This window comes from Calliphora vicina, chromosome 4 (assembly GCF_958450345.1).
Source record: "Calliphora vicina chromosome 4, idCalVici1.1, whole genome shotgun sequence".
Lineage (NCBI taxonomy): Eukaryota > Metazoa > Arthropoda > Insecta > Diptera > Calliphoridae > Calliphora > Calliphora vicina.
Genome location: NC_088783.1, coordinates 115,745,791 through 115,758,008, shown reverse-complemented (window position 1 = coordinate 115,758,008; position 12,218 = coordinate 115,745,791). Strand labels below are relative to the sequence as shown.

At 22.3% G+C, this 12,218-nt stretch overlaps 1 protein-coding gene across 12 annotated transcripts in view; it reads right to left on the bottom strand.

The window, feature by feature from the left end:
- trol (terribly reduced optic lobes) overlaps positions 1-12,218 on the bottom strand; it is a 239,541-nt gene that overhangs the window by 55,001 nt on the left and 172,322 nt on the right. For 7 of the 12 annotated variants that reach the window (XM_065510085.1, XM_065510086.1, XM_065510087.1 and 4 more), the window contains 2 exons: positions 11,131-11,270; positions 10,926-11,019 (listed from right to left, as the gene is read on the bottom strand). The exons of 2 other annotated variants lie outside the window; for them this stretch is intronic. In XM_065510085.1, the coding sequence (XP_065366157.1) occupies positions 10,926-11,019; positions 11,131-11,270 (234 nt within the window). Of the gene's footprint in view, positions 1-2,763; positions 2,850-5,025; positions 5,162-5,319; positions 5,470-10,925; positions 11,020-11,130; positions 11,271-12,218 lie in introns of all 12 variants that reach the window. 3 more of the 12 variants (XM_065510090.1, XM_065510092.1, XM_065510091.1) reach the window with 2 other exon arrangements.

The window sequence follows — 12,218 nt, the reverse complement described above, 5'->3', positions numbered from 1 at the left end:
CTTAAATGGTTTTTAAAACAATTATAATTACATCAAAAGGGTTTTATGGTTTTTGTACAAGAAAAATTTTGACTTAATTCTAAAAAAAAATACTTATTTTTTGGGGGGGGGGGGTAAATAAAATACTTATAACTTATTTGTCTAAATTTTATCATTACCCTTGGGATGACAATATTTGGCTGATTCATCGGAATGATCCTTACAATCAAAGTGACGGTCACATAAAAATTTCTTATTAATACAATCAAAATTATCACATTTCCATTGATCCGTACGACAGGTGTCATTTTCAAATTTTATTTCAAAATGGTCTTTGTTACGCTCTTTAAGGTTTTAGGCAAAGTTTTTTGTTTTTTTTTTAGTATATTTGTGTGAAACAGAAAGTTGTATGAAAAACAAAAAAACAAGTGAAAAAAATGTTTATGAGAATAATGAAAAGATTTAGTAAAATGATTAAAGAGGGAGATGGGAAGGATGGGAGGTAGATCAAAGAAAATTTAAAAATTTCTTTAATAAATTTCAATATTTAAGTGAAATATAAGAAAAGCTTTTAAGTTTTGTGGGTTTTATTAAACTAAAATCATAGAAAAAAATTAAAGCTTATAAAAGCTTTTATTATTTCTTAGATATTTTAATGTTTAAATGTAATTTTTGATCATATTTTAGGTTTTGAATACCTAAAAGCTTAAGGAAATTCAAGAGCTTTTGAAAGCTTTTAAAATAATTATAATATTTGAAGCCTTAAAACCCCTGCAATAGTTTTAAATAAGTAATATAAAAGCTATATAAGAAAATTTGCATTTTACATTAAATGCTTTTTTTGATAAACAAAAAAGCTTTCGAAAATAAAAGCTCTTTTCAGAAAAAATTATATTTTTAAAGATATAAATCGAATTAGTGAATCTTTTTTTATGGACATATTGAAAAACAACTTTAAAAGCTTTAGGGGCTAATCCAAAAAAGCTTTTACAAAAGCTCATTTCTGAAAAAAGTGTTTAATTAAAGCAAAAATAAAACATGAACGTTTGATTATATAAATTTTGATGTTTAATTGTAAAAGCTTTAATTGGCTAATAAAAAAAGCTTTTGGAAAAAGCTCTTTCATAAAAATTTTTAACTTTAAACAAACATTTGAGGCTCTAAGAACCTGAAAAACTTGTAAAATTTTTTAATATACAAATAAATCATAAAAGCTTTATAAGAAAAGCTTTCGAAAGCAAAAGCTTTTTTACGACAAACTGAATTTCAGTTAGTTATTAACAAAACTATAAGGATTTTATTATAAAATTGTTATATGTTACATTAAAAGCTTTTGGTGTTGCTTAAAAAAGCTTTTGAAAATAAAAGCTTTTTCTAGAAAATTATGTTTGATAGATATACAATATGAAAATCTAAATAGTGAAACATTTTTTAAACAAGTCTTTAAAAGCTTTTATTGAATAATTAAAAAGCTTTTGAAAAAAGTTTTTTTTTTGCAAACTAATTGTTTTAAACTATATATGGTTTATTTGAATAAGGTTTTTTTTTAAATTTTGTTTTAAAATAAAAATGCTTTTGTTGATTAATTTAAAAGCTTTTGAAAAAAGCTCCTTTTTTCGAAACAAATTGTTTTAAACTATGTATACTTTATTCTAATACGGTTTTTTTTTGGAAATTTTGTATTGAAATAAAAAAGCTTTTTTTGATTAATTTAAAAGCTTTTGAAAAAAGCTCATTTTTGGAAACAAATTGTTTCAAACTATATATAGTTTATTTGAATAAGGTTTTTTTTTAAATTTTGTTTTAAAATAAAAAAGCTTTTATTGATTAATTTAAAAGCTTTTGAAAAAGCTTTTTTTTTGGCAAACAAATTGTTTAAATTATGCATACTTTATTTTAATAATGTTTTTTTTTTGGAAATTTTGTATTAAAATAAAAAAAGCTTTTGTTGATTAATTTAAAAGCTTTTGAAAAAAGCTCCTTTTTTGGAAACAAATTGTTTTAAAATATGTATAGTTTATTTTAATAAGGTTTTTTTTTGAAAATTTTGTATTGAAATAAAAAAGCTTTTGTTGATTAATTTAAAAGCTTTTGAAAAAAGCTCTTTTTTCTAAAAATAATTGTTTTAAAGTATTCATAGCTTATTTTTGTAGGTTTTTTTTGTTGAAATTTTATATTAAAATAAGAAAGCTTTTATGGTTTAATAAAAAAGCTTTTCCTGAGGGGATATTTTTTGAAGATTTTGGGAAGAGACTAGGGAACAGAATTTTGAATTTCGCTTGATAAAGGTTAGACACAACAATTCGTGTTAACAAAGCCAAATTTTGTTAATAACATTAATCACATTTGAGTGTATTAGCAAAATAGAAAGACAGAGAGATAGAGAGAGAGTTTACCATCGCAACCCTGTTCATCGGAGCCATCGGAACAATCGATTTTGCCATCGCATTCTAAATTTAAACTAACACATGTGTCATTGCATTTCATAGACAATTTGGGACAATCCTCTTTTAAGAAAACAAGGAAAAACAAATAAAAAATTATTAAATGAAAACATAAAAAAAACACAAAAAAATTAAGGAACAATTTTTAATTATAAAAAAAAATGTTTTAAATTTTATGGAAATTAGTAAAACTAAACTATAGGGGATTTACTGCTAAAACTCTAAACTAAATTTCTATAAAAAAAATACTTATACAAAAACTAAGGCAACTACATAAATATGTTTTACAATTAGTAAGGACTCAAACCATTTGTATACAAGAAAAAGAAGAGAAACTTACCACAATTGTGCTCATCACTACCATCAGCACAATCATTGTGACCATTACAATGTAAATTGTCTAAAATACATTCACCCGTATTGCAACTAAAGTTTTTACAAAACAGTAATACGTAGAAGAGTTTTATTTTTTATTTTTTTGCCCAGTGTAAGAATAATTTTGTGGTGCACAGTTTGTTTTAAAGTGTATGTGTGTTGTTGTGTTGTGGTGTAACATTGATGATGAGTTGTTGGATGAGGATGATTTTGATGTTGAGATGTTTGAGTTGATGTTTGTGTCAAGAAGATTTTGATTTAAAAAAAAGATGAATCAATTAATATGGAAAACAATGATTTCAAAGGGTAAATTATGAAATTTGCTTTTTGACAGAGATTTTTTTGCAAAAAATTTGTTAATTTATCAAAAACTAAATTTTTTAAGAAAGTACTTTTTTGGTACTTTTTATGAAAATCGAGATTTTTGTTAAAATTTTCAGTTTTAAAGCTTTATATGGGCAAAAATTGGTTAATTTTACCAAAAACTCAATTTTTTAAAAAAGTACTTTTTTGGTACTTTTTATGAAAATCGAGATTTTTGTCAAAATTTTAATTTTTAAAGCTTTATTTGCGAAAATTTATTAATTTTACCAAAAACTCAATTTTTTAAAAAAGTACTTTTTTGGTACTTTTTATGAAAATCGAGATTTTTGTCAAAATTTTGTTTTTAAAGCTTCATATTAGCGAAAATTTGTTAATTTTACCAAAATTTTTAAAAAATAATTTTTTGGTTTATTTTACCAAAAACTAAATTTTTTAAAAAAGTACTTTTTTGGTACTTTTTGTGAAAATTTAAATTTTTGGTAATATTTTCATTTTTAAAGCTTTATATTTGCGAAAATTTATTAATTTTACCAAAAACTCAATTTTTTAAAAAAGTACTTTTTTGGTACTTTTTATGAAAATCGAGATTTTTGTAAAAATTTTAATTTTTTAAAGCTTTTTATTTGCAAAAATTAGTTTATTTTGCCAAAATCTGAAATATTGGAGATACATAGTTTTTAAAACTGCATTTTCAGAAAAAGTACTTTTTTGGTACTTTTTTAAAAAAGTTAGTTTTTGCTGAAAATTATATTTTCTTATTTAATTTAAACTAAAATTTGTATAAAAATCTAGTTTTCCAAAAAGTACTTTTTTGGTACTTTTCTAAAAAATAGTACTTTTATTAAAAATTTGGTATTGAAGGTGAATTTACACAAAATTGTTACTTTTATTTAGTTATTTGACAGGAAATTTGATTTTAAATGCTGATATATTGGAGATATTCTTTGAAAACAAGTTTTTAGAAAAAGTACTTTTTTTGGTACTTTTTTAAAAAAGTCAGTTTTTGCTGAAAATTATATTTTCTTATTTAATTTAAACTAAAATTTGTATAAAAATCGAGTTTTCCAAAAAGTACTTTTTTGGTACTTTTCTAAAAAAATAGTACTTTTATAAAAAATTTGGTATTGAAGGGGAATTTACAGAAAGTTATTACTTTTATTGAGTTGTTTGATGGAAAATTGATTTATAAGTGCTGAAATATTGGGGATAGTCCTTAAATTGGAATTTTTAGAAAAAGTACTTTTTTGGTACTTTTTTAAAAAGTTGTTTTTTGTCTAGAAAATATATTTTCTTATTTAATTTGAACTTAAATTAGCTTAAACAACAAATTTTTGAAAAAGTACTTTTTTGGTACTTTTCTATAAAACAGTACTTTTATTAAAAATTCGGTATTAAAAGCAGAAAATTTAATTTTAAATGCTATAATAATGGAATTTTTCAAAAAGTACTTTTTTGGTACTTTTTTAAAAAAAATTGTTTTTGCCAAGAAAATTATCTTTTTATTTAATTTGAATTTAAATTTGCTTAAAACTTAAATTTGTGATTGTTTTAGATTTTAAAACAATTTTTAGAAAAATTACTTTTTTGGTACTTTTTAGAAAACATGAAATTTTTGTCATAAAAATGTTTTTTTAATTGTTTGATACTTGAATTTAACTAAAAATCGAATTTTCAAAAAAGTACTTTTTTGGTACTTTTTGGAAAAATAGTACAATTGAGGGAAATTAATAATTTTAATAAATTTTAAGCTGTTTTTGTCCTTCAAATGAAAACAGGATAATTTTGCTTTTAAAATTCAGTTTTAAAAAAAGTACTTTTTTTGGTACTTTTTGGAAAAATTTAGCTATTTGGCTAAAATAGGTTTTTTAAGCAAATTTCATAATATTTATTGTTCTGTTCTTACAGATATGCTCCCTCCCTACAGAAAGTGCAATTTTTCTCATCGGTGCCATCATTACAATTCGGTACGCCATTACATTGTTGATCACGTAAAATACAAAAACTTCCATCACACTCAAATTCATTACTATTACAATTATCTGTGAACAAAAACATATTAAAATTAAACAATTAAACACTTATTTGTTGAGAAGGGGTTGGGGGTTAAGGGAGGCCCCTTAGACATTGTAAACATTTAATATGGTGAGTGTTGTAGGGTTAAGGGTGTGAAGAGACTTTGGTGGTTCTTTGTTGTTACCTGTAAAAGGAGGACAATCGATTTCATCGGTCTCATCATCACAATCCGGATAACCATCACATTTTTTCTCGATCGGTATGCAACGCGAATAATCACATTCAAATTCATAAATATCACACTCATTCAAGGGGTCCTCTGGTACGAAATCTTCTTTAAGATGAAGGTGTCAGATGGTGATAATAAAATGTTTTTGATGTCATGGAGATATGTATGAGATGTAGAATGATATGTAAGGAGTAACAGTGTTGTATGTAAAAAAAAACAGAAAAAAATAAATGAAATGTTAAATAAATGTTGAGGTTAAAAGAAATAGATTTCCATTTAAATCAAGGGGGTTTTTTAGGGTTAAATTTTTAACTAAAAAGTGCTTAATTCAAAGACTAGTTGAGTTGCTAGAGTTAGTTTGTTTGGGGAGCCATTTGTTGTAGTGTTTTACCATAATTAGCTTCATCATAATTGAGAGGACAATTGATTTCATCCGAACCATCTAGACAATCGGTGATGCCATTGCATAATTTATAGCCCGCTATGCAGATGCCATCGGCGCATTGAAATTGAAAACTTAAACATTCAGCCAAATTGCGCGTTTTATTAAAATTTGCATTGAAATCTTTTGTTTGTTTTTGTAGCACGTAAATTTTGAGAATTTCATTTAAAGTTTATTTTTTTTTTTTTGTATAGTAGATGCAGATATAGTTTAAGATGTAGTTGAAATAATGATGTGATTTTAAAAGCAGAATTTTGTTTAAATGATACATGAAAGTAAACAAAAATTTTGGCATAGAAAAAAAAAAGAAAATGTAAATGATTTGTTTTATAAATAAAATAGTGTAGTAAAAAATGATAATTTATCGAAACATGAAACACTGAGACATAGAAATATACAAGCTAAGAACATAAAGAAAATGAAAACATGCAGAAAATACACAAAATATGGCAAAAAACTGTTTAAATTATAAAAATAAACGATTTTGGAAAAAAGTACTTTTTTGGTACTTTTTGAAAAAAGTACCAATATCAACAAATTTTAACAAAATTAAAAAATTTTAAGAAAAATACAAGTTATTTGATCAAAATCTGTGCTAAAACGATTTTGGAAAAAAGTACTTTTTTTGGTACTTTTTGAAAAAAGTTTTTATATCAACAAAATTGATCAAAATTAAGGAAAATTAATAAATTTGAAGGACAATAAAAGTTATTTAAACAAAAATTTTAATAAAACTTATTTAAACATGAAAATAAATGAGTTTGGAAAAAAGTACTTTTTTGCAAAACTAACAAAACTGGTCACAATTAAGGTAAAAAATTAAATTTTATGGGAAAAAGAAGTTATTTTAAAAACAAAAAACAAAGAAATGTTAATGAAAATACACAAAATTTGTCAAAAAAACTGTTTAAATGATAAAAATAAACGATTTTGGAAAAAAGTACTTTTTTGGTACTTTTTGAAAAAAGTACCAATATCAACAAATTTTATCAAAATTAATAAATTTTAAGGAAAATTTGATCAAAATCTGTTCTAAAACGATTTTGGAAAATAGTACTTTTTTTGGTACTTTTTTGAAAAAAGTTTTTATATCAACAAAATTGATCAAAATTAAGGAAAATTAATAAATTTGAAGGACAATAAAAGTTATTTGATACAAAATTGTAATAAAACTTATTTTAACATGAAAATAAATGATTTTGCAAAAAAGTACTTTTTTGCAAAACTAACAAAACTGGTCACAATTAAGGTAAAAAATTAAATTTTATGGGAAAAAGAAGTTATTTTAAAAACAAAAAACAAAGAAATGTTAATGAAAATACACAAAATTTGTCAAAAAAACTGTTTAAATGATAAAAATAAACGATTTTGGAAAAAAGTACTTTTTTGGTACTTTTTGAAAAAAGTACCAATATCAACAAATTTTATCAAAATTAATAAATTTTAAGGAAAATTTGATCAAAATCGGTTCTAAAACGATTTTGGAAAATAGTACTTTTTTTGGTACTTTTTTGAAAAAAGTTTTTATATCAACAAAATTGATCAAAATTAAGGAAAATTAATAAATTTGAAGGACAATAAAAGTTATTTGATACAAAATTGTAATAAAACTTATTTAAACATGAAAATAAATGACTTTGGAAAAAAGTACTTTTTCAGGTACTTTTTGGAAAAAGTATCACAATCAACAAAACTGATTAAAATTGAGGCAAAAAGTTAAAATTTGTAAAAATACTTGATTTTGGAAAAGTACTTTTTTGGTACTTTTTCAAAGAAGTTGCTAAGCCAACAAAACTGATTGCAATTAAGGTAAAACGTTATGTTTTAGGGAAAAAAGTAGTTATTTTATCAAAATTTTTAAAAATACTGGATTTTGGAAAAAGTACTTTTTTGGTACTTTTTGGAAAATAGTACCAATATCAACAAAATTGAGGTAAATGAGAAAATTTGAAGGACAATAAAGTTATTTGAACAAAAATTGTGATAAAACTTATTAAAACATGAAAATAAATGATTTTGCAAAAAAGTACTTTTTCAGGTACTTTTTGGAAAAAGTATTACAATCAACAAAACTGATCAAAATTAAGGTAAAGATAATTATTAAGGAAAATAAAATGTATTTCAACAACATTTTTGGAAAATTTTAAGGAAAATAACTGATTTTGGAAAAAAGTACTTTTTTGTACATATTCAAAGATGTTGTAAACCAACAAAACTAAACACAGTTAAGGTAAAAGGTTAAGTTTTAGGGGAAAATAAAAAACTTGATTTTGGAAAAAGTACTTTTTTGGTAATTTTTCAAAGGTATTTTTATCAAAATTTGTGAAAATACTTGATTTTGTAAAAAGTACTTTTTTGGTACTTTTTCGAAAAAATTGAAAAGTCAATAAAAATTATCAAAATGAATAAATTTTAAAGAAAATAAAACTATATTTTATCAAAATTTGTGAAAAAAATGACTAAATTTTGAAAATACATGATTTTTAAAAAAGTACTTTTTCTGGTACCTTTTCGAAAAAGTATCAAAATCATATAAAATGGTCAAAAATAAGGAAAAGGTAAAATTTTAGGAAATATAAAATTTATTTTAACAAAATTGGTGCATTTTTAAAAAAGTACTTTTTTGGTACTTTTCCGCAAAAGTATCAAAATCATATAAAATGGTCAAAAATAAGGAAAAGGTAAAATTTTAGGAAATATAAAATTTATTTTAACAAAATTGCTGCAAAAAAGTACTTTTTTAGAAAAGTCCTTTTTTAAATTTTGTGATAAAAAGAATTTTATTATTCGTACTGAAAACTGAAAATTAATGATTTATGAAAAAAGTACTTTTTTGGTACTATTTTTGAAAGTAACCACAAAAATGGCAAAACTAATTTAAAAATTTAGATTTTATGGATAATAAAATTGATTTTAACAAAATTTGTGAAAAAACTTATTGAAAATTGAAAATAAACGAGGTTTGAAAAAAGTACTTTTTTTGGTACTTTTTGGAAAAAGTAACAAAACCTATAATAATTAACAAAAAATTAAGTTGTAAGATAACATTTTAGGGAAATAAGCATTTATTTCAACACAATGTGTGGAAAAACTTATTAAAATCTCATTTCTGAAAAAAGTACTTTTTTGGTACTTTTTTAAAAAATTCAAAAAAATGATTTTTGTTAAAATTTAAGATATTGGGGTGTTTTGTATTTAAAATTTGAAGAAATTAAATTTTTTTAAAAAAAGTACTTTTTTTGGTACTTTTTCGAAAAAGTATCAAAATCATATAAAATGGTCAAAAATAAGGAAAAGGTAAAATTTTAGGAAATCTAAAATTTATTTTATGGATACTAAAATTGATTTTAACAAAATTTGTGAAAAAAACTTATTGAAAATAAAAGATTTTTGAAAAAAGTACTTTTTTTGGTACTTTTCCGAAAAAGTAACAAAACCTACAATAATTAACAAAAAATTAAGTTATAAGATAACATTTTAGGGAAATAAGCATTTATTTCAACACAATGTTTGGAAAAACTTATTAAAATCTAATTTTTGAAAAAAGTACTTTTTTGGTACTTTTTTAAAAAAGTTCCAAAAAATGATTTTTGTTAAAATTTAAGATATTGGGGTGTTTTGTATTTAAAATTTGAAGAAATTAAATTTTTTTTAAAAAAGTACTTTTATGGTACTTTTTTGAAAAAGTATCAAAATCATATAAAATGGTCAAAAATAAGGAAAAGGTAAAATTTTAGGAAATCTAAAATTTATTTTATGGATACTAAAATTGATTTTACCAAAATTTGTGAAAAAACTTATTGAAAATTAAAGGTTTTTTGAAAAAGTACTTTTTTTGGTACTTTTTTAAAAAAAGTTTCAAAAAGTGATTTTTGTTAAAATTTATGATATTGGGGTGTTTTGTATTTAAAATTTGAAGAAATATAATATTTTTTAAAAAAGTACTTTTTTGGTACTTTTTCGAAAAAGTCTTTTTTGCAATTTTTGGTATAATTTCTTAAAATTTTGTGATAAGAAAAGATTTCTAAGTAAGAATTAGATTTTTTTTTCAAAAAAATTTTGGGAAAGGTTTGAAATACGTAGTTGTTAGGTACTTTTTTGGTACTATTTTGAAAAAAGTACTTTTTTATAATTTTCTTTAAATTTTAAGTTGTAGGAAGATTTTTGAGTTAGAATTTATTATTTGATTAAAATATGTAAAAATGGTACTTTTTGTAAAAAGTACCAAAGTTTGTATTTGGTACTTTTTTTGGAGTTTTTTTTAATAATGACTGGATAAAAATTAAAATATAAGAATGAAATAGAGAAACAAAATGAATTGAAATGTTACATTTAGGAGAAAGAATAGATTTGGGGTGATTGGAAATGAAATTGTGATAATTTTGAAAAAAATTTGAAAAAAAATTGAGCTCTCTAGAGCGATAATTTTAAGATTTTGTTGAACTAGTTCTAGATATAGAGATAGTGCCATAGTAAGACAATTTTTTAAAGGATTATTTGTGATAATTTTGAATTTTGATTTTTTTTTTAATTTTGACTTCTTTTGGTTAAAGAAAATGTCATAATTTGTTGGCTACACAGAGAGAAATTTTATAGTAGAAATAAAATTTAAGCAAAATAATTGTGCTTAGACATTAATAAGGGTAGAAAATAATAAACTAAATAAAATTTAAATAAAAATCATAAAATAAAAAAAATACACTGAAAAAATTTTCTTGGATAAAACAAAAAAAAATACACTGAAAAAAATCGTATAAATCAAAAATAAACTAAAAAAATTGGTTAAATCAAAAATAGGTTTAAATAAAACGAAATAAAAATACAACTAAAATAAAATAAAGAAAAATACACTGAAAAAAAATGCTTAATATCAAAAATAAATATTAAAACATAAAAAAACTACATTAAAATATAACAAAATAAACATAATTTATAAATGTTTTTACATAAATCATAAACTAAAACTACTTTTTTCAAAAAACTAAGATTTTAGTAAGAGACATGCTCGAGCATGCATATTTAACTACTAACATGCTTTTGGAAATAAACATATCATAACTATTTACTACATGCATTTTATGATACAAATTTTAAATTGAAAGGATCCTAAAATACTTACGACAACTTTTCTCATCACTGCCATCTCGACATTGAGGTTTGCCATCACAAACTTGGACTTTTGGTATACAGCCACCGCCGTGTATACATTTGAACTAAAGAGTATATAGTGATTGATTGTTTGGGTGTGTGATTTTGTTTAAAAAGTTTTCTTTAACTGTGATGTGGCTTTAGATTTCCCCTAACTTTTTGGAATAGAAACTTACCTTATCGCTGCTGCAATGACACAGACCATAACTTTCATCATCCAAACGTTTACAATCGCCAACGCCATCGCATACACTTTCCAATGGTATACAATCGCCACTTTCACAAATGAATTCCATGCTTAAGCAAGTTTTTTTTTCTTTAGTTTTAAAATGTTTTTTTTTTTTTTTTTGGTTTTAAAAAATCGAGCAAAAATAATTTTGTTTTAAAAAAGAACGCATGATTGTTTGAAAAAATTTTAAATTTTTTTTTGATGGATAGTGAGTCAATGGTGTAAGAAATATAAAAAAAAGAAAGAAATGTGTAAAAAATGCCTTAGTTTTAAATAAAATTTAATGAATATAAAGTTATGATAAAAAACAAAGTTAAAAATGAAAAACCTATGGACAATTGACCCAAAGTTATTAACGCACACAAAATATTTACAGTGTAGTTTACAAAAACAATGTTTTCCTTACATTTTTTAAAAAGTAGTAGATTTTTTTGGACAAAAACCAGAATTTTAAACTTGAAAAAGGGCCAGTAGTATTAAATTTATATAAATTTTTTGAAAAACTTATTTAAAACTAAAAATTAAGGATTTTTTAAAAAAGTACTTTTTTTGGTACTTTTTCAAAAATTACTAATATTAAGAAAAAAGCATAAATTTATGCAATTAATACAAATTTTGTGAAAAAAACTGAAAATTAATGATTTTTTCAAAAAGTACTTTTTTGGTACTTTTTTTGAAAAAGCAGCAGTACCCACAAAAATTAACAAAATTAATTAAAAAGTATGAATTTATGGCTAATATAATTGATTTTAACAAAATTTGTAAAAAAACTTATTCAAAATAGAAAATAAAAAATTTTTGAAAAAAGTACTTTTTTTGGTACTTTTTCAAAAATTACTAATATTAAGAAAAAAACATAAATTTATGCAATTAATACAAATTTTGTCAAAATTTGTGAAAAATAATGATTTTTTAAAAAAGTACTTTATTGGTACTTTTTTGAAAAACCAGCAGTACCCATAAAAATTAACAAAATTAATTAAAAAGTAGGAATTTATGGCTAATAAAATTGATTTTACCAAAATTTGTAAAAAA